The sequence below is a fragment of the Schistocerca piceifrons genome, chromosome 4, assembly GCF_021461385.2.
Source record: "Schistocerca piceifrons isolate TAMUIC-IGC-003096 chromosome 4, iqSchPice1.1, whole genome shotgun sequence".
Lineage (NCBI taxonomy): Eukaryota > Metazoa > Arthropoda > Insecta > Orthoptera > Acrididae > Schistocerca > Schistocerca piceifrons.
Genome location: NC_060141.1, coordinates 266983296 through 267007502, shown reverse-complemented (window position 1 = coordinate 267007502; position 24207 = coordinate 266983296). Strand labels below are relative to the sequence as shown.

The 24207-nt window shown below is 38.7% G+C and overlaps 1 protein-coding gene across 9 annotated transcripts in view; it reads left to right on the top strand.

Moving 5' to 3' along the window:
- LOC124794774 (zinc finger protein 345-like) overlaps positions 1-24207 on the top strand; it is a 137895-nt gene that overhangs the window by 44718 nt on the left and 68970 nt on the right. For 5 of the 9 annotated variants that reach the window (XM_047258399.1, XM_047258404.1, XM_047258405.1 and 2 more), the window contains one exon: positions 16612-16808. In XM_047258399.1, coding sequence (XP_047114355.1) covers positions 16612-16808 — 197 coding nt within the window. Of the gene's footprint in view, positions 1-16611; positions 16809-24207 lie in introns of those variants that run through there. The other 4 variants (XM_047258400.1, XM_047258406.1, XM_047258407.1 and 1 more) reach the window with 2 other exon arrangements.

Genomic DNA, 24207 nt, shown 5'->3' with positions numbered 1-24207 from the left:
CAACCAGAGGTTGTACAGAGTTTCAGGGAGAGCATAAGGGAATGATTGAAAGGAATGGGAGAAAGAAATACAGTAGAAGAAGAATGGGTAGCTTTGAGGGATGAAGTAGTGAAGGCAGCAGAGGATCAAGTAGGTAAAAAGATGAGGGCTAGTAGAAATCCTTGGGTAACAGAAGAAATATTGAATTTAATTGATGAAAGGAGAAAATAAAAAATATGCAGTAAGTGAAGCAGGCAAAAAGGAATGCAGACGTCTCAAAAATGAGATCGACAGGAAGTGCAAAATGGGACAGGAAGTGCAAAATGGCTAAGCAGGGATGGCTAGAGGACAAATGTAAGAATGTAGAGGCACATATCACTAGGGGTAAGATAGATACTGCCAACAGGAAAATTAAAGAGACTTTTGGAGAAAAGAGAACCACTTGTATGAATATCAAGAGCTCAGATGGAAACCCAGTTGTAAGCAAAGAGGGGAAAGCAGAAAGGTGGAAGGAGTATGTGTTGTTGTGGTTTTCAGTCCAGAGACTGGTTTGATGCAGGTCTCCATGTTACTCTATCCTGTGCAAGCTTCTTCATCTCCCAGTACCTACTGCAATCTACATCCTTCTGAATCTGTTTAGTGTATTCATCTCTTGGTCTCCCATTGCCATATTGTAGATTTGTTTGTAGGTGATGCCTTCTAAGGAGAAGTAATTGTGGATGAAGACGTAATTGGTCATTGTGACAAGAAAGGAGGCTGTAGGTTTGGAATCCATAGGGTGTTCGGAAAGTTAGTGTTCAATAGCAGCTAGGCCATGGGCAGTTAGGGATATTAATGTAAAGTGAGGTGACATCAATAGTGACAAGCAGGGCAATGTGTGGTAAAGGGACAGGAACTGTGGAGTATTGGTGGAGGAAGTGTTTGATATCTTTTATGGAGGAGGGTAGGTTGTGCATTATAGGCTGAAGGTGTTGGTCTGCAAGAGCAGAGGTTCTCTCAGTGGGGGCACAGTAACTGACCACAATGGGGTGCCCTGGATGGTTGGGTTTGTGTGTTTTAGGAAGCACGTAGAAGTTAGGAGTGTGGGGAGTGGTAGGGAGGCTTGGGGAGAGGTTCCTGCATGGGCCTAAGGATTTGATGAGAAACTGGATATCCTGGTGGACTTCTGAAATGGGGTCACTATGGCAGGGTTTGTAGGTAGACAGATCTCACAGCTGGTGGAGTCCTTCTACCAAGTAGTCCTTGCAGTTCAAAACTGTGGAGAAGTGTCTGTCAGCAAGTAGGATAATAAGTTTGGGATCAGATTTTAGGTGGTGCATTGTGGTTCTTTCGGTGGATGTTAGACTAGCTTGCATGTTGAGGGTTTTCAAGAATGATGGTGGGGCAAGGTTTGGCATTAAAAAATTCTGTAAAATTAACAGGTGGTGATTTGGAGGCAGTGGGGGTGGATCACAGTTGGAAGGAGAAACTGAGTCAGGTGGGGTTCAACATTGCTCTTAGGTTGGGTGTGATTGGTAGTGTTAGTGGCAAAAAAGTGTTTCTACTTTAGGGACCAGGAGAAGGAGAGGACACTAATAAGTACAGCAAGGTTGAATTTGGGAGTGGGGCTAAGAGTAAGGGCTTTAGAAAGGACTGATACTTCTGTGGGCCTAACGCTTTTGGAGGAAAAGTTTGTGGCTGTGTTTTGGGTTTGTTTAGGTTCAGGATTCTATATGGTTGTGGGAAAAAGTTTTTGAGGTTGGGGTAAATGTAGTAGGTCTGTGAGACAGGGTTTGTCAGCTATGAGGGGATGTGATTTGGAGACTGTTGTAGAGGTGGTGGATAATGGTAGTCGAAGGTGGGAGTAGGAAGTGAACAGGATTGAGAATTTTTCAAGGTGCATGCTGCTTGGTTGCCGGAGGGCGAGAATTTCTGTGTGTGAGATGGGATCCAGGAATTTGGGATTGCACAGTAGGAGAATTTTATGGGTGGAGAGGAAGTACTGTAAGGAGGTTTGGGCCTGACTGACATGGTTTTGCAGGAGTATGTTGGTGAGGGCTAAGGACCAGCTGAATATGAACTGATGGAGATCATTGTGAAAGGAGGAGTTACTGTTGGAGATGGGTCTCATTTCTCTTTCTTCTTTTAAGAGAGACTGGGTGAGTCAGAGTTAATTACTTTGTGGATAAAGGCCTTCCAGTCTGCCCAGCAGCCGAATCATGACCTGAAGGGAACCCTGGATACTAACAAAAGACTGCACTTCAGGCGATTGCCTCCAGTATTTACTCACTGCACATTTGTGCTACTAGCAAAGGCATTTGTACCTTACCTATACTTCATCCTTCATGTCAGTACAAACAGGGTTATTATAATTAAAGGTAAACTTTCAAAACACTGTAGAAATAACATCACTGGTTCGAATGACGTCAAATTGCAACGGAAAATTATGGGAGAAGGGGAAAGCGTATGGCAGAAGAAGAAAAAAGTAGTGTGAAAATTTATCAGTAGATGTTGCTGTAGGTGTCAGAATACGTAAATGAAAACACCTGTTATCCGCACAACTCATTAAATTTGGTATAAACACGCTGGGTACATGACTTTTCCTCCTTTCGCATCTGCGACGTTCACCATGACTGTCTCAATACAGGATCCCACCTGCTTGTAAAGCTTATTACAAGAATAATGACTGCACACATCACTCTGTAGAAGTTCCGGACACTTAAGGGTTTGAACAAGGGCGTTGGTCTGATGACTGCCTTGGGTCTGGAGAAAATATTCAGAAATTCGAAAAGATGGGTTCTTTTGGTGTGCAACCTGGTAGAGGGAGGAAACGAATTGATTCAATATCAGTGGAAGCAGTGACCACAGCAATGCAGGAGGAGACAGGTGGTGGTGTGCAAACGTGTAGTGGACGGAGAATTGCCCGAATGTTGGACATTCTTGTGAGCATTGGTGCACAGAATCCTATGAAACATTCTTCTTTGCTATCCATTCAAAATTACCCATGTGCATGAGTTGCTTCCTGTTGACCTGCCAGCAAGAGAGGTCTTTGCATTAGAATTTCTTGCTTGCACGGAAGTGGACAATGATTGGACATGTAAAATTTCGTGGACAGATGAAGCCCATTTCCATCTGACAGGATATGTCAATATACAGAGTTGTTGAATATGGGCAACGGAAAATCCGCATGCAAATCAACCAGTACCACTTCATCCTGAAAAGGTCACTGTGTGGTGCGGGTTTACAGCATCATTTATCAAAGGGTCATACTTTTTCAAAGAGAGAGGTGTTTCCCTGTCCTGCTACCTGTACCATCACTGGTAAGCACTATGAGTGTCTTTTGCGCAACCTTGTCATTCCCTCTCTCCAATAGCTTCAATGTGTGGATGGGATCATTTTTACGCAAGATGGCACACCTCCGCACATTGCAAATCCAGTTAAGCAGCTGATGAGGCGCCATTTCAGAAATGCTAGAATTATCAGCCGCCATTTCCCTACAGCCTGGCCATGCCGATCACCTGATCTTAATCGGTGTGACTTCTGGCTGTGGGGCTAAATGAAAGATTTTGTGTTCAGTGTTCTGATTGCATTGCACAACACATTCTGAACATGACCCTGGAAACCCTTCGATCAGTTGTGGAACATGCTGTTTCTCGATTTCAACTTGCTGCAGAAAATGATGGACAGCATATTGATCATGTTTTGTGCCAGTCACATGGAAATTAATAATCCAATTTTAATTTGATTGATGCTTTTTATGTGGTTTTTGGCCTGAGGACAATTAAAAACCGATGTGATTGATGCTCTTTATGCGGTTTTTGGCCTCAGGACAATTAAAAACTGATTTTTCACATCTGATGTGATATGACCTCGACATGGTGGATGGGCTTACATAACTGACTGTATCACACCTGTACACCCATGCACACTGAGTAGTATAGTTTGTTTAACGTCAAACATACACATTAGTCACTTTTTGTATCATTCATTTGTCATTTGTAGTTGATCAATATTAAATTATGATGCTTACAGTGCCATCTATTGCTACATTTAGTAATATTTATTTTTCTTCTGCCATACATTATCCCCCTTCTCCAATAATATTCTGTTGCAATTTGACATCATTCTGACCACTGGTGTTATTTCTACAGCGGTTTGAAAGTTTAACTTTAATTATAATCACCCAGTACATCTACTTATGTATGTGGGGTTGATTACTTCAGAGACAGCTTTAGTGGTGAACAATGTGCTGTCTGCCCTGTAACTTTGTGGTGTCTAAGAAAATTTCTCATATGCCAATAACTGTCACAAAATGTATGGTCTTACCCTGCAAAGACTGCTCCATCTGCAAATCATATGACATACGATTAAATCAGATGCAGTTCGTTGTAAGCTTTTGAGTACCAGTGATTTCTGCCTGAACCAACAAATAATTTTGTTACTACCGATGCCTTTAGCATGAAACGGCAAATGCTTTTGCAGGACAGAGACATCTAGCGGTATACTGAAATAATCTATGAATGTGGTGCATTGAAACAGTCACTTATAGAGTATTTCTTTTATGAGCAGTTTCAAAATGAAACCAGTGGTGCACTATGTAGTTTTGATACAAAATTTATTAAATTTTAGACCCATTTTTGCTTATTATTTAGAACTATAATTTGTTTCAGGCATTATGGGTTCATGGAAGTTTCAAGATGTGAGTCTGTGTTTAGGAAAAATGTGAATTTACTTTTAAGTATATTACATGAAATGTGAAATGTGAGTGGTTAAAAACTATACGTCCTAGTAGTTCCAAACTGAAACTACCTCCTTAAAACAATTGATTGTTTCCTTTTTGCCAGTTTGTTCTTGTATTCATTGCTTAGTGCAGTAATAAAGGTTAGTTTTGTGAAAAAATTTAAAATTATATATTTTTTTGAATATTGTTGGGCTCAAAGGGTGAAAACAAATCAGCCTAATGGTCTTCCTCGAAGCCATCATGAACATTGCATATTCCTTTTTTTCAATAAATGTTAGTATAATTTGGTATGCACACAACACAAGAAACTGGATTAACTTTTGAGAATCCAGATGTATGAGTGTATTTAGATTGTACAGTATCGAACAACATATACAACACAAACAGAATTTAAGTGAAATACTATGTAAATTTAAGTAATGAGCCAAAGACATTTTATCTGCAGGAGTCAGTCAGTTATTGAATTTGTACAGGCTATCTATCTTCCATACATGAAAGTCAGTAGACAAATGTAATTATAACATTCCCTTCTCCATATGCCAGCTGAACTCTGTGTTCCCTAATACTTTTTGAATTACTTCTGGACACAGCCAAATAAACTATCCGAAAATTATTCGCATTATTCAACTGTGAATGCAGAATCAATGTTTAACCTGCTCTCTCTCTCTCTCTCTCTCTCTCTCTCTCTCTCTCTCTCTCTCTCTAACACAGGAAACATCTTCTATAGATTTTCTTCACTCATAAAGTTATCTGTGATACTACTCAGAGGCATAATATTCTCACGTAGAAGAAGGTATAATTAGATGAATGATGAACACTAACTTCACTTTACGAAGGTTTATTCAGCACTTGCACATACAAGAGTGTGGAGCCTCCAGCCAGACCACATACAGAGAGAGAGAGAGAGAGAGAGAATATATATATATATATATATATATATATATATATATATATATATATATATATATATATATATAAAAAAAACCAAGATGAGGTGACTTACCGAACAAAAGCACTGGCAGGTCGATAGACACACTGTGTGTCTATCGACCTGCCAGCGCTTTTGTTCGGTAAGTCACCTTGGTTTTATATATAATTTTTCCCACGTGGAATGTTTCCTTCCATTATATATATATATATATATATATATATATATATATATATATATATATATATATATCTACAGAACATTTCAGTAGAATGACTCTTGACATGACTGAATATAGAAATTAAAATTGTACAGGCCAGGTGAGTTTTGAACTCATGATCCTCCATGCAACAGTTTAGTGCTATAACCACTACACCACAGTGCTATTCAGTTTCTTCTGCGACATTGCTCCCTTCTTAAGAGAACACCGTCTCAATGTTACGTCCCCCTAGTCCAGGAGCACATCATCAGTCCTGCATACTCCAACTCCCGATGACTGATTCTCGCCCTGGTGGTGATCTTCTTAGAACTTCTTTTGCCGCTACGCTCTTCATCACCTTTCCGCTTGTTGCCTGTCGTTGGAGCTCCGAATTTACCGTGGGTTGCAGGATCCTTATAGGGCTTCATTTGAAGGACGTGGACCATATCTCTGATCTTTTGTCGTCTTGTGTCGGGCTCGAAATCTTCAACTTCATAAATAACGTCAGACAACTGTCTTACAACGTTATAAGGTCCAAAGTAGCACCTGAGGAGCTTCTCAGAGAGACCAACCTTCCGAACAGGGGTGACGATCCAGACGAGGTTACCAGTCTGGTAGACAACAGCGCAGTGGCTCGCGTCATACCTTTGGCAGTTGTTTTCTTGAGCCTGCAGCGGTGCAGAGTCAAGCTAACTGCCAAGCTTCCTCAGCTCTGGTTAACTCCTGGCCGATGTAGTCATCATCCACGTCATCAGGATGTAACGGAAACACAGTGTCCATCATTTTAGCCGCCTCATACCCATGCGCCAGGAAAAATGGCATAAATTGTGTGATGTCTTGTTTGGCAGTGTTGTAGGGAAACATCACGAAAGGGAGCACCTCATCCCAGTTGCTCTGCTGAACATTGATAGCATGTCAGCCAAGGTCTTATTAAGGCATTCCATAATCCCGTTAGTTTGCGGATGGTAGGCAGTCGTCATGTGATGAGTAATGTTGCACCGACGGTTTATCTCTGTCACAAGATGCGATTGAAAAACTTTCCCTTGATATGTAATTAATGTTCTTGGGGCACCGTGTTTTAATAAATGTCTTCCACAATGAATTTGGCTACCTCGGATGCTGCGGCTGTTTTCCCAGCTTTTGTAATGGCGTAGCATGACAGATACTCAATGCAAACAATAATCTTATCTATTGCCACTGGCAGATATTGGAAATCGTCTGAGGAGGTCAATCCCAACACGCTGGAAAGATGTTTCGGCTGGTAGAATTGGTATGAGTCAGCCAGGTGCTTTCTGAGGAACTGCCTTTCTCCTCTGGCACTCTTGACAGTGCAGCACATAGTGGCGGACACTCCTAAATGAACCTGGCCATAAAAATCTCTTGCAGTTTCTACCATATGTCTTAATCCTAAATGTCTGGCCTCAGGTGTGTCACGGAATTTCTGTTGAACATCTAAGTGCATGTGTTTAGCTACCTCTTTCCTAACGGATCAAAGTTTTTCTTGCAAAGTAATCCATTAACTACCTTAAATTGTCCTTTCACATCCTCTGACCAATTTAAAGCAAGCAAAATTTGAGATATCTTGCCGTCCTTCTTCTGCTTAGCAGAGAGATCCTGGTGTGCAGCGAGACAGTCACTATCTTCATCAAAGTCTTGATGGTCTTGCACAGGGTTTCTTGAGAGACAGTCGGCATCTTCGTGTTTTCTTCCACTTTTGTACACTATGGTAATGTCATACTCTTGAAGATGTCATGCCCACCTGGCGAGTCATCCTGTTGGATCCTTAAGACATGTCAACCAACAAAGTGAATGATGGTCTGTAACAACTGTGAATGGCCTTCCATAGAGATACTGTCAAAATTTGCACATGGCCCAAATCACAGCAAGACATTCTCTTTCTTTAGTTGAGTAGTTTCTCTCAGCTTTTGTAAATGTCCTAGAAGCATAGGCCATAACCTTCTCTTTTCCATTTGAAATGTGCACCAGAACAGCACCGATCCCATACCTGCTGGCATTTGTGTGTAGTTCTGCAGGTGCTCTCTCATCATGCAGACCAAGTACAGGGTCAATCATCAGAGCTTTTCGCAGCACATCAAAAGAATCTTTTGTTGAGCACCACCCCATATAAATTTAGCATCAGCTTTTAACAACTCTTGGAGTGGCCTGGGTTTGATACAAAAGTCTTTGATAAAATGACAGTAATAAGAACATAATCCGAGGAAGCTTCTCACATCTCTAATACTTTGAGAAATAGGAAATTCCCTTATATATTTTACCTTTTCTGGGTCTGGCCCCACACCTTCATTTGACACAAGGTGTCCAAGTATTATGATTTCTTTTGCTCCAAAGAGACATTTTCTTGGATTAAGTTTCAGTCTGCCTTGTTGGAACACTTAAGAACGGCCCTCTGTCTTTTTATATGTTCATCAAATGTCTCTGAGAACACTATAATGTTATCTAAATAACAAAGACACATCATCCTCTTCAGGTGCCTTAGAAGTTCATCCATCATCCATTCAAAAGTTGCTGGTGCATTACACAAACCAAAAGTTGCTGGTGCGTTACACAAACCAAACAGCATTACCTTAAACTCATACAGGCCCTCAGGAGTGATGAATGCAGTTTTCTCACACTCAGCTCATCTACTTAGATTTGCCAGTATCCCGAGTACATGTCCATGGTTGAGAAAAACTTAGCCCCCTTCAGAAAATCTAGTGAATCGTCAATTCGTGGAAGAGGGTAAATGTCTTTTTTAGTTACCTTATTAAGCTTCCTGTAATCAATGCAAATGTGCCAACTGCCATCCTTCTTCCTGACGAGCACCACTGGTGATGACCATGGGCTCTGAGAAGGCTGAATGATGTAATTCTTCAGCATTTTCTGTACCTCACCACGAATTATTCTACGTTCCATTTCTGACACACGGTATGCTCTCTGGTTTATTGGTTGATGGTCTCCAGTGCTAATCTGGTGCTTCACCGTTGATTTGTCTAATCTGCTCTTCACCTGTGGATTGAAGCATTCAGAGGACACTTGAAGAAAGGCAATTAGCTTCTTCTGTTGTTCCTTAGTGAGATCTGGTGATGGTCGAGCTAGAAGATCTTGTCTCGTAGTGGTAGCGCTAATATCGCCCACAGACTCGGCATGGGAGGTTTCTATGACGCTTAGCTGTTCCTCAATTAACGGCTCAGAGTTTTCTACGCACGTGCGTCTTGGAAGGATCTGCAGTTCTCGGCGACAGTTAACTATCCACAATTCACCGAATCTTTTCTTAAACAAGATGACAGAGGCTGGGATGACCAAGTTATTCTTCAGTGGTATGCTTCTCTTACATTCCACTACAAAATCCATGGGTTTATGCATGGCATGACACGTGACAGTTACCTTTCTAGTGCTGACTGCAGGAATGATCACTTCATCCGGCACACACAGTCTCCACACGCTCGGATGCCCATCTTCCTGTCCATGGTATCTTATCTCATATAGCATAATCTTTGAGCGATCACAATTTATAATTGCCTGAGAAGCTTTCAAAAAGTCCCATCCGAGAATGACATCGTGACTACACTCTTGTAAGACAAAGAATTCTAAGGGATGGGAATGGCCACTTATACCCACCCAAATGGTACATCTCCCTGTAGGTTTTACGTATTTCCCATTAGCCACCTGCAGCAGAGATATTTTGCTGTCGACGAATATGGTTTTCTGCAACTGGTGACGGTACTTCTCCGAAATGACTGTGTATGATGCTCCAGAGTCCACAAGAGCTTGTGCTGCTCGGCCATCCATGAGGATATCAGTGTAGTTTCCTATCTTTTTTTTAGTGATTGGCAGCGGAGGATTTTTCTCTTCGGCAGCCTCACTTCCAAGGAAAGTCGCACCCTGTAGATTTCCAGGTTGCGGTAGCTAGGTAATCAGACCTTGATCAGCATGTTGGGAAGCGTCCTCTCCAGCAGCTAGCTTGCGGCGATGGTGACCTACGTCGTCCTGCACCCACGTCTTCTTGTTCATCTTTGTTGTCTCGGAGGTGGTGTCAGCTAAGATCGGTCTGCTGTCTTCTGGCACGGGTGTCATGAAATATCTACTGCCTTTCTCAACAATAGCGCACCACATGTCCCAGTCGTCCGCAGTGGAAACACACTGGTTGGTTATCCTGGGACCTCCATACGTCAGTCTTCCTTGGTGCCCAAACAGGTTCCTCATGCGACGTTGTAGGAACGTAACTCTGCCTGGGTCTCAACTTTTCAACCATTTTAAAGGGAAGTGAAGGACGAGAGATGAGTTCAGTGTCTGTTCTACTTCCTTCCTTATGACCTCTCGAAGCGTCTTGGTTTTTTGCTTGCCGTGCAATCCAAGTGCCTTCTGAACGTTCTCTCTCACTATGTGACCAAGAACACTTGTGAAATCAGTCGCTACCTCCATCACAGACATCAATAAGACGTTTGGAAGCCATTCAAACTTAATCCTTTTGTCTCAATATACTGGCACCATTTTATGAAGTCGTCTCCTGTCGAAAACTCCTTCAGGAGTAGGGCTTGATACATGTCCTCAGCAATGCCCTTCATGAGATGTGCAACCTAATCTTCCTCCTTCATTCTAGGATCCACAATTTTACACAGCTCCAAGACGTCTTGAATGTAGGATGCTGTAGTTTCTCCTGGACGCTGTGCCCAGCACTTTAATTTGTCTTCAGCCTTGCACTTCTGTTATTGTGTGTCACCAAAATACTTGTGCAGTTCCACCTGGAATACTTCCCAGCTTGTGAACTTCTCCTTGTTGTTCTCATACCATTGCTTGGCTGTGCTCTGCAAGTAGAAAAATATGTTAGCCAGACACACGGCGTCATCCCATTTGTTAAATTTGGTTATACGGTCATATACCTTCAGCTACTTGTTTGGATCTTGGCCATTGTCACCAAAGAACCCGGAAGGATGCCTCATGTGGTGGCACACAGTTGCTGTCATCGTAACGTCCTCTTCTTCTTCTGTCTCCGATAGATTGTGATCTGTTGAATATGGCTTGAACTCGGGTTTCTCGATACGTAAATGGCGGCTCTGTCATGGCCTGATGGGAGCTACTGTGTCGTTGATAATGTTCGCTATCACAAGTTCCAATACCCAGTGTCTCCACCACAATAGTGTCACATAGAAGAAGGTGTAATTAGATGAATGATGAACACTAACTTCACTTAACGAAGGTTTATTCAGCACTTGCACATACAAGAGAATGGAGCAAACTGCCTCCGGCCCCAACACATACAGTATATACACAGCTACAGAACATTCCAGTAGAATGACTCTTGACACTTGTGGATACTTCTAGAATGTACTCGAACCGAATATAGAAATTAAAATTGTACAGTCCAGGTGAGTTTTGAACTCACAACCCTCCGTGCAATAGTTTATTATTATAACCACTACACCACAGTGCAACTCAGTTTCTTCTGCGAAAATATTCTCCACAAATGAGAGTTTCTGTCTTCACACAGGGCTTCCTTTACAGGCACTTTTTCAGATGTTCATGTTGGATAGATACAAGTAACTTCCCCTCCCACCCCAACCCCCAATCCCTCTAATCCCCAATTCCTGAAAGAATCTAACTCCCATGTATAAAACATCAGTATCCTAACTGTGTGGTGTAAACAGAATTCATAGTGAAGAGGTAATAAATTAAAACATCATGCCTGATGAAGTTTTTCTGTGGGCAGCGTCCCTTTTTTTGTTGGTGATTTTGGGGGGTGGGGTGGGGTGGCAGCAAGAAGAATTTTGAAAAGGGTTTGAAATTATATTTAAAGTTCGTTGCAAGTTGTTAAGTACTATCATTCTCACATACTGGGTAAATATAGTCTGGATAGTTTGCACACTGTGAATTATGCTAGTTCTAGACACATACATAGTTTTAGGTTCTAATATGTGACTTATTATATTACACTTTTAACTTAAGACTGTACCTCTTAATGAGTACATTATGACAGTGTTTTAAATTCTGTTAGTAATTATTTGAAACATTGCAAATTAAATTTTTGTTGCCCCTGAAAGCCATTAGATAGGCAGCCTGAACTGGAACACTGCAACATTTTAGCCATTTAGTGATATGGATGAGTAGTAGTAGTAGTTTTATTCATCCATAGATCTCTTTTTACAAGGATATAGGACATGTCAAAGTATTTACAAGTGTAGATCAATTTAAAATAAGCTAATTCGTACACACATATATTTACAGACTTTTAGTTAGACATAATCATTAGATTTACTCCGGTATACAGTACTTTTTTTATAAATAGCTTATTGAAATAATGTAATGCCACACCATTCACTCATATCTCACTATCAGTCACTGCACACTTGTTTGAACAGATCTTTACAATGAGCTCGACTAGTTGGTTGGTTTGTGGGATTAAAGGGACCAGACTGCTATGGTCATCGGTCCCGAGCTCGACTAGTATTTTTGGTTATCATTCTTATGGCTCTTTTCTGGAGTTTGAAAATTGTGTTCATGTTTTGTATGTTTGTTCCCCAAAAAAGAATGCCAAAGCTAAGAATTTAGTGTACATATGAATAACATATAACCAAAAGACACTGCATGTTACACACTGATGATAGGATTCCAAGGGCATAACATGCTGATGACATTCTGTTTGCAAGTACCTTTTTGTGTGTTCACACGACTTCAACTGAGAATCAATATTCATTCCTAGAAATTTTGCATTTGTTACACAGTCTACAGAGGTGCCATCTACATTTAATTTAACATTGACATTTTTCCTCTTCAAACTGAAAGTCATGGCATTAGTTTTCTTTATGTTCTTCCTTGAGAGTTTCATTTGCTTTCTTGGCAAGGAGTTCTCTTGTTTTCTCAGTGACTATAATATTGCTGTCATCAGTGAAGAGAATTTTTTCACCATGAGTAACACTACTGGGAAAGTCATTGATGTATATCAGGAATAGTATTGGTCCTAATATGCTACCTTGTGAAACCTCTATATTAATGTATTTTGGTTCTGACAAGTGTTTTACTAAATGTTTAGATCTATTTGAAGTATGTGTTATCTCTGCCCTTTGTACCCTATCTGCTAGGTATGATCGAAACGTCATTAGCTAACCCTCTTATTCCTAATGCTTCTAATTTATTTAATAGAATCTTGTGGTCGACTGTATCAAACGCCTTAGAACAATCCAAAAATATGCCTGTGACACACTCATCTTTATCAAGAGCATCAAGTACAACTTTTGTGAATTCTACTATGGCTGACTCCATATTTTTGCCATTTCGGAAACCAAACTGTGATTCGCTTAAAAGATTGTAATTATTCAGGTAATTCATTAACCTGCCTTTCATAATTGCTTCTATTATTTTTGAGAATGCTGACAACAGGGAAATGGACCATTAATTTTCTGTGTCTTCTGCAGTACCTTTCTTAAGCAAAGGTACAACTCTTGCCTGTTTTAACTGCTCTGAAAATGTCCCTGATGTGAAGGATTCATTTATTATATTTGTTAAGGGGCCTTGTATAAGCTCTACGCATTGTTTCAGTACACACATTGGTACTTCATCTAAGCCTACTGACTTTTTATTTCTTAGTTTTTGAACAGTTTTGTTGACTTCATTCTCTGTGGTTGTAAGTAACATCATTGTATTTAGTGCAACATTATTTACTGGTGTTATATTTATTTTGGCGAATTTTGCTGTAACTTCTCTGCAATACTTGAAAAATGATCATTTACATGGTTTGCTAAGTGTTGTGGATCATTTATTACCTTATTCCCCTCCCTTAACAGTATGTTATTCTGCTATTGTTTGCCTCTCCCCGTTTCCTTTTTTATAACATCCCAGACTGCTTTGCTTTTATTCTCTGCATTATATATTATTTTGTCATTAAATGACTTTTTTGCAGCAATCAGCACCTACCTGTAGATATTTTTGTATCTGTGATAGAAATTTAAGAATTGTGGATCATTGTGAAAGTGTTTGGGAGGTCTTCTTGATACCTGCTGTTATCCATCTGTTTTTGTGATATGTTGATACAGGCATACATACTTTTGGAAATGCCTTTTCAAAGTTCGATTTAAACAATGTGGAGAATTTAGAGAATTTCGTATTATCACTGGTTTCCTTATACACTTCATCCCAGCTTTGTTTTTCTAGTTCTTTTGAAAAATCTTTTATTTTGATCTCTGACAGATGTAGTTTGTAGGCTTGTAGTTAGGGCATGATTCAATGCCTGATTTTACTTTTGTTATTTGAGAGTGATGGTCTGATAGTCCGAGATCTTTTACAGCTACATCACATTTTCCCCTGTCCATATATGTGGCCACATGGTCAATTACTGATGCAGTCATTGTAGTAACCCTTGTTGCACTATTGACCAATAGGGACATGCCAAAACTTTGAAGGATGTTTATGAAGGTGCTGCTGGATTCACTTATGATATTAGTGTTGATGTTAATGTCCCGACACTGAATTATGTCGACCCTTGTACTTGAGACTTTATCTAGAACTTCTGCTAACTTACTGAAAAATGTGTCCACACTACCACTGGAAGATCTATACACACACAAAATGATTAATTTCTTGGTGATATCAAGCCCTGTTAATTCAATAGCTGATATTTCAGAGTGTTTGTCTTCACTTACTGTACTGAGGTCATTTCTTGATTTGAACCGTGTTCCTTTTCTGATATAAATGCATGATTCTCCACACCTTGAAGTAAGAGGAATTCTGTCTTTCACAGGAAAACTGAATTGTTTCTGTTATTAAAAAAATATTCTTGGCCATATTTTTGTGCTATTTGAATGGAAAATAACAGATCAGTGTCTACTTTAGTGATTGAACAATATGTATTCCAAAACATATAAAAAATGCTGAAATTCTAAGCCTACAATATCAAAATGGATACTCCAAAACTGCAGCAAGCATTCACTACCTCACCTCTGAGGTGAGAAACTGATAATTTCAGTGAACAATAAACTAAATGTACAAGGTGGTCCATTGGTGTGGAACCATAAGTAAGTGAGAATGGAAATGGCATTTTTCATTTGAAAATTGCCAGAGATAACAGTTATATGTGTGTGAACTGTGCTTTCTTTTGTGTGTTTTCCTTTCTGAAGAAGGCTTTGGCTGAACACTTAGGGTGTAATAGTCTTTTTGTTGTGCCTGTCTGCAGCAGAATGTGTGATCTTTGTGACAAATGGCAATCTATCCTTTTCTTATTATTGTTCAACATAGCTTTATTCATTCTTGAGTTTGTGCAGAACAAAGCAATTGCTGGTGATGACACATAAAGATTGCAAGATGTGCTTGACATGATTGTCTAGCACTTTGTAAGGTGATTGTTATATGTTTCACCCATTTTCATTGACTTTAACCAACACATTCTGGAATGCAGGCATAAGCACAACAATCCACTACCTGAGGGGTGCAAGGTTTCTGATCTTCACCACAAATGCAGTTGCTCTCATGTGTCCCCACAGATAAAAATCTAATGGACCTAAATCCAGGGAACGTGGCAGCCACATCACAGGATCTGTGTGACCTATCCATGTTGCAGAAAATTGGATGTCCAGGTACACCTTTCTGCAAGAAAACTGTCTTCGGACAGCAGCAATGGCAGAACACCACCATCTAACAGCTGCAGATGATGGGCAGCTGTTTGTATAATCTGAAAAAATCCCACATTCCATGCCAGACCATCACTTTCAATGTACCAGTGTGACATCTGATTAGTATCTGTGATTCTGTTTATTTGCATCTCCATTCACATAGAAATTAGCTACACCCATAAACAGTACTCATCCAGCTTGTGTGTCACTCATTCTGCAAACTGAACCCAATAATCTGTACCAGCTTCAGCCAGGTAACATTTGCATTTTGAAGGTGTGATCAAAATTCTTATTGTTGGTGGAGTGTTGACTCCACTTTCCTGGAAGATGCGACAAATACTGTGCTGTGGGCTCTTACTGAATGATGTGAGAGATGCAGCTGATGTTGCTTCATCCATAGATGTTTTTGATCGTCCATCTTTTAATTTGTCTGCAACAGAGCCACATTCATGGAACTATGCAAGAAATTTCACCACCAAACTGTGGGTAGTTTGTGGCTGGAGTGGCATTGGTTGCAGTTATGTGCGATATCATTAGTATTTCTCTCTGCTGAAATCAGGATTATCCCAGTGCTTTTGGATTGTGTGGACACCATTAGCTTTTGCGCCGCCGGTAAGTAGGAAATTATGAGTTGCATCCAAGATGGCACTGTCCAAAGTGGCCAATATCTTAGTCACATGGTCTCACATGTTTTTACTCTCTGTCATCTCATACTACTTGACTTCAAATACCTGTTTATGTACCTGTCTCTGTTTTAGAAAAGTGGTTCGACGCCTATGGGTAACCCACTACAAATATGCAAAACAAACTGAATGAGAGGCAAAAAGCCCATAAATGAAATATGTTCAGCTTTGGTTATATTTTCATATTTCATGACATGTAGAATTTTTAATAAATAAACAAACAGACTGCTTGTGAACAATATAAAAGTACAAATTAGCACAAACAATAAGTTGAAATTATGAATGAACTTGGCAGTTTATGCTCTTATTTAACTTGTCATCTTAGGGTTGAACAGCAACTCAGCTTTTATCCCTTGCTGTGAATATGGCACTGCTCAGTACTTACTCTATTGCACACATCACCCAAGTAACTCTGTTATGATTATTATTATTATTATTATTATTTTCAAAATTATACCAAATTCCACATTGGATTAATTTTTGTCTCTTTCTTACTTCCTTAGCAGAGAACAGTGAAATGAATGAAATGAGCTGTGAGCTTGAAGCAGATAACCCTGCCTGTGTCGCAGACAATGTCCATCCAGTCCAGCTCTGTAGGCTGTGTGCTGCTAGTGTGGATGATGATGTTGTATATATATTCAGCTCAGATGGACACAGTTTAAATCTCCCAGAAAAAATCAACAGGAATTTACCTGTCAAGGTGAGTTATACTATTTATTTCATATGAGAGATGATAAATGTCTGAATTGGGAGTAGTATATCACTCCTGTAGCCCAGCATCTCCGAACTTTCTTTTAATGCAGGGTATGTTTTCGTCAATTTATGAGTTCCCTTACTTCTTTAAATAAACTTTTAAAAACTACCTTCAATAAACTGGATATTGCAGATTGCATGGGAAGTTCCACATTTACGAGATGACTAATAGGATTCATAGGAACATAACGATGACTATATTATTATTATTATTATTATTATTATTATTATTATTATGACTACAGCGAGGTGACAAAAGTCATGGAATGCATCCTAATATTGTGTCAGACCACCTTTTACCTAGAATACTGCAGCAACTCAATGTGTCATGGACTCGACAAGTCATTGGAAGCCCCCTGCAGAAATATTGAGCCATGTTGCCTCTTAGCTGCCCATAATTGCAAAAGTGTTCTGGTGGAACATTGTGTGCATGACTCGCCCTCTCAGTTATGTCCTACAAAAGTTCGATGCAATTCATGTCTGGCGATCTGTGTGGTCATATCATCCACTCAAATTGTCCAGAATGTTCTTCAAACCAATCACAAACAACTGTGGTTCAGTAACAAGTATAGTAATCACACCTGAGAAACAAGAATTAACTGATGAAATTGTCAATACTGTCTTTCAGAAAATTACTATGTGGTTCCTTGTAAACGGACTCTCACTGAATTTTGGTAAGACACAGTACATACAGTTCTGTACAGTGAATGGTATGACGCCATTAATAAATATAGACCTTAATCAGAAGCATATAGCTAAGGTAGAATATTCCAAATTTTTAGGTATGTCCATTGATGAGAGATTAAATTGGAAGAAACACATTGATGATCTGCTGAAACGTTTGAGTTCAGCTACTTATGCAATAAGGGTCATTGCAAATTTTGGTGATAAACATCTTAGTAAATTAGCTTACTACGCCTATTTTCACTCATTGCTTTCATATGGCATCATATTTTGGGGTAATTCATCACTGAGGAATAAAGTATTTATTGCACAAAAGCGTGTAATCAGAATAATAGCTGGAGTCCACCCAAGGTCATCCTGCAGACATTTATTTAAGGATCTAGGAATATTCACAGTAGCTTCTCAGTATATATACTCTCTTACGAAATTTGTTATTAACAACCAAACCCAATTCAAAAGTAATAGCAGTGTGCATAACTACAATACTAGGAGAAAGGACGATCTTCACTATTCAAGATTAAATCTAACTTTGGCACAGAAAGGGGTGAATTATACTGCCACTAAAGTCTTTGGTCACTTACCAAATAGTATCAAAAGTCTGACAGATAACCAACAAGTATTTAAGAAGAAATTAAAAGAATTTCTGAATGACAACTCCTTCTACTCCATAGAGGAATTTTTAGATATAAATTAAGAAAAAAAATATTAAAAAAATAAAAAAATAAAAAATAAAGAAAAACAAAAAACAAAAAAATAAAGTTGTTATATTAACTTAAGTATGTTGTTAAATTAACCTAATTATGTCATGTATTGGAAAATTCGACTCGTTCCACATCATTACGAAATATCGTATTCATGATCCATGGAACTAGTATTAATCTAATCTAATCTAACATGGCACACTGCCATCCACAAAAATTCCATTATTGTTTGGGAGCATGAAGTCCCTGAATGGTTGCAAATGGTCTTCAAGTAGCCGAATGTAACCATTTGCAATCAGTGATCAGTTCACTTGGACCGGAGGACCCAGTCCATTCATGTAAACATAGCCCACACATTTATGAAGCAACTACCAGCTTGCACAGTGCCTTGTTGACAACTTGGGGCCATTGCTCTGTGGGATCTTTCAAACCCTACCACCAGCTCTTACCAACTGAAATCCAGACTCATCCGATCAGGCCATGGTTTTCCAGTCATGTAGGATCCAACCGATAAGGTCATGAGCCCAGGAGAGGTGCTTCAGGCAATGCCATGCTGTTAGCAAAGGCACTCACTTTAGTTGTCTGCTGTTATAGCCCATTAACGCTAGATTTCACTGCACTGTCATAACGGATACATTCGTTGTACATTTCACATTGATTTCGGCTGTTATTTATGCAGTGTTGCTTGTGTGTTAGCACCAGTAACTCTATGCAACCTTCGCTGCTCTTGGTCGCTAAGTGAATGCAGTTGGCCTCTGCTCTGTTTGTGGAGGGAGGTAATGCCTGAAATTTGGTATTCTCGGCACCCTCTTGACACTGCAGATCTCAGAATATTGAATTCTCTAACAATTTCCAAAATAGAATGTCTTGTGTCTAGCTACAACTACTATTCCACGTGCAAGGTCTGTTAATTCCCATCATGTAGCCGTATTCACATCGGAAACCTTTTCACATGAATCACCTCTGTACAAATGACAGCTCCGCCAAAGCACTGCCCTGTTTATGCCTTGTGTACATGATACTACTGCCGTCTGTACATGTGCATATTGCTATCCCATGACTTTTATCACCTCTGTGTATATTATTATGCTATCATCATCATCATCATCTTCTTCTTCTTTCTTATAGGGATTAGGCATCTGTCTGTTCTGTATTCACAAAGTTTATGTATACACCACCACTACCTTTGTTGACCTGTGTGTTTCCTTCCTTTCAGATTACAGTTCCGTATTTTCTTCAATAGTCTCTCATCACTCATTTATTCTCATATTGTTTCCTACTATATCTTTATTCAGTTGTTTCCTCATGAATCATATGTACTTTCATCTCATTGCGAATGTTTTCAGTTGTAATTATATCTCATATTGTAAAATCATTCAGTCATCTCAATACTCTCATCTTAGCTATCTGTATTTTGCTGTCACATTTCATTTTATTTATCTTGCTCTTGCTTCTGTGGTAGTGGTAATATATAATGATTGTTTTATAAATTAAATTTTTATAAATTTTCTGGTTTTATAGTTAAGTGTTCTGTTTATTATTCATATTAATCAAAATTTGTTCAGCTTTTTGTATATATCATTATCATAATCATAATTCACGTTGCAGTTCAGATATTTAAACTGGAACACATGTTTAATTATTTCAGTGTCAATTTCTATAGTTGACTATTTTGAGTGTTTACCCTGGAAGACCATAAATTTCAACATATATAATGAAATTTTAAGATTGTGTTCTATGTATTCGTGGTTTATTCAATGTATTTATAGCTGGAGAACATTTTCAATTTCTTGTATTGTTACTGTATCATCTACAATTAATAATGAATTTGGATTAGTGCATTTATCTGATTTAATTATTCATCAGTTCTCTGGTTTCCAATTTTTGATGGTATCTTCACAATGGATATTAAGAAGAGTGAATGTGAGAGAGAATACCTTTGTCTCACCTCTTGATTGATATTCATACCCCTTGCCTCCTCTTCCCTGTGTTTATTACTAATTTTATTTCATGATTTGAGCTTTCATTGACCTTATAACAATAAGACTTTTATCAAAGATTTTTCTGCGTAAAACAAAGCTGTGTGCTATTGTGCAAATGGTGTAAAACTGTGTTCTGGCTTTCCTTATTTGACTACTGCCCCCTACTCAGTTTACTGACAATTTTTCGTCTTGATGTTAAAATGAGTACTATTCTTTTCGAACTCCACTATTAATTCTTAAAAGCATTTATTGACCACAAAGATCTTGCATCAGCTTCACAATCTATTTATCTCCAAGCTCAAGCTGCCATAGGTCTTTTAAAGTTTGACCTATCCACCATTTCCAATGTGTGCTAAGTGAACATCTTATCTTGAACGCTTCCACCATCACAGCTTTGGCTCAAAGGTCTTCAGGTGTGCAAGCCACATGTCCAACTTATTCATGTCTCTGTGCTTTCATTTTCAGGACCATGTTAAATTGTTGTATCATCCCCAATACTTCTTGCAGCTCTAATCTTCTCCAGCCATCTTGCTTGTGGCCAAGCATCTTTCTTAAGATTTTCCTCTCAAAAATTAATAGTTGTAGTCATCTGCCTTTGAGACACTGTAGGTCTTAGTTCCACTAGCACTATTGGAATTAATTTTGGAATGATGTGTGAAATCATAATTAGTTTCATGCTGTTGTTGTATCTCCATATTAAGCTGTTGTATTGACCCTTTAGACTTTTCTGGTGTATATCTTCAATATATGACTCTCGGTCATGCTACCAGATCACATTTTGTGTATCCCACCAAAGCATTTTCCTTCTTGTAGCTGCTGGCTCGCTCATTTTAGTGTAAGCTGAATCAGAACATTTCATGAGATCTGTCACCTGATGTAATATCTGATGTATTTACCCTTTCCTTTTAATCTGGTCACTGTAACTGACTCTCTTGAAGTAGAGATCATGCTAAACAGTGTCTGTGAAATCCCGTGTAAAGCCAGGGAAAGGCTTGCCTTCTTCACTAGGAGTTATTGAGGCAAAAGAAGATAACTTGTACTCACATCACAAGAAAAGCATGCCCACTACTTTCTTTTTATAAACATATATTTCCTTGAGTGAGTGTACCGATCATTAGTGTGTCTCTGAATTTGAGTAGAACACAACTTTTCATACTACATACATCTTGAAGGCTGAACATGACAGTCCCAATTACAATATATTTCATTTCTCACAAAACCATCTTATCTTTTGTTTCCATTCTTGGAGAGTATGGTTGCTCTTTGCCACCACCAAGCCGCAGTGCCAAAACATAAAAGGCTTTGCCCACAGCAGGTGAAGCCATTTATTTGTCATCAAATCTTGTCCTTCTCTCATATTCCACACCTTCCATTCAATGTCTACACATACAAAAACAAACATCAGTGTACAGTCTATGTTCTGCAAATTATTCCCTACTTAATATTTTTCTGTCATGATCATCTTTCCTTGTACTCACAAGGAGTGTGAAATGTCGTTTGTCTGAATGGCATTTAACACTTCATACTCTCCCACTTACAGAAAAGATGTTGGGACCTCACACAATCTCAAAAAAAGTTTGGTTTCTCATTAACATACAACTATAAACTTAAAAACATTTGATATTATTTCCTTCTTTAAAAAGAAATACAACTTCATTTTCAGTAAAAAAGTCTTTTCAATTTTTTTAATTTGTTTTTTCCTATAAATTGTGCCAAACAGTGTTAGTCCTGTCTGATGTAAGAAATTGTCGTATAATGACCAGTCTTTCCATATAGCAAGACATATATGTGTATCGTGTCAACTTACTTATGGTTTTTATATTTATTTATTTATTCAACAGTGCATTACCTTCAAGTCAGTATATTCAAGAGTTTCTTGTTTCCTTCTTCTTTATGCACATAGATACCTTTTACTCTTTCTCACATTTTTGTTACCTGAGGATTTGCTTGTTGGATGTATGCCTACTGTTTGGTCTCTAGAGTCAAATCTCGGTACAGGCTTTAGTCAACAAGCATGGCACATTCCTGCTCCAACCATATTCATCTCTACTGTCAGGTAAGTCTGTTCGATTACAGAACTAGTTTGGAGAAAACTTTCATATCATGACCACCAGTCATTATACAGCTTTATACTTCGGTATTCACTGCACTTACACTCCTTGTTATGGCAGTTACCGTGCCAAACCTCTTTACCATTGGATATGTGGGTGTATCCTTATTTTCCTTTAAAAATAGGGGGGGGGGAGGTCGAATATTTCAATGGATTCACCTGAACAAAGTATAGACCAATAGACCATACCTTCTGTGGGTCCATCTAACCTTACATCTCTCCTGCCTACATTAAATGGTACTGGTTATTCCTCCTATGGATTCACCTGACCAAGGTATAGGCCATTCCTCTTATGGGTCCACCTATCCTCTTCCTCTCCTACACCTCATCCACTATTTGGCTATGTCCCATTTTAACTTCATCAGTAAACACAGTTACAAGCCCCCTTTTTCTATCTTTTCTCACTCCAAACAATAAGTTTCTCCTACAATTGCTTTCTGCTGACATTACCAAATTGCTCTCTATCTAAATATCTTAAATCCATTGATCTAACCTTTTTTTACTGTTGTTTATAACATATATAACCTCACTATGTATACACATCTCTCATACATATGTATCTTGCTTATCTTGCTTCTACTTATTGATACATATAGCTTATCCTTTACTTTCTTATAATTACTAGATTCAGACAATAAAAAAGGTTTCTAGTAATCAGACCTTCTCGTTCTCTTATTAACTCATACGAACATGCTTCTTATTTGGCTTCGTATGTTAGCGCACCATCACTTTGTCTTGCCTTCCATCTCCTACCTGGACACTTCTCCCCTACAACATGTGGCACAACTACAGTGTCATTTCCTTGAAAAGCTAATTTATGGTTAAGTTTATTAACTAAGTTCATGGCTGTTGTCATAAATACAGCAATGCAAATATTATTGAATATATACTAGATGCTAAGTGTACAAGTGTTGGGGTCACATTAGAATTTGTCCCCGAGAAAACTAAGCTAGAAATATGGAAACAATTTAACTCGGATAGCTGATGGTTATCAGTCCACCAAATTCACAAAGGGTGTGAACTCTCCTGGGGCCGTAAATATTTTATGCAAGTTTACATTGTATAACCCTTTATCTTGCCCTGTATGAGGGTGTATTAGATGTACTGCTTTCGGATGTCAGAATCTATGACCTTTAAAAGGACCACTGTAATGCTGAAAAAAAATTTGCTCATTTCCTTCTTTAAACTCTAGCTATTATGAAAATTTCGTACTAATACCAAATCATTTATTTGAAAGTTTGGTACAATAACCTTAGCATTAAAAGTTCTGACTTTTTTTTTGTGCCTGTGTAATCATGTTTTCTTGTATCTTCTATAGAAAAATTTTCCAAGTCAGTCACCTGTGAATTTGGCCATGTAAACAATGTTAAGAAGGGCTCTCCTATAATGGTTTCAGCCATAATTTCTACAGGAGCAAATCCTGTTGACATATGTAATAATTCATTAAAGATTACTTGAAATTCCAATACTAGTTGTGCCCAGGTAGTGTGTCTTGTAGAACAGTACGTTTTATACAGTCGTCCCAATTTCTTCATTACACATTCAATTGGATTAGTTTGTTGACTTTACGTGGATATAGTTACGTGTGTTAGCCCTTCCCAAGCCAAGAATTCTGTAAAATTATGGCTAATAAATTGTGGGCCATTATCAGTTAATAGACATCAGGTTTACTTGGGTTTGAACATACTCATGTGGACAATCCATTTCGCTATTGGTATTTGCATGTTTAATGGAATAAAGTTTAAACTTAGAAAGAGTGTTAGCATTAAGTGATTTTGCTTTCTCTTGTAAAGTAGAATTTACAAATTCATTTAATCGTTCCTCCAAATTAGATAGCAATTCAGGTATGGTAACTGTTACTCCAATATT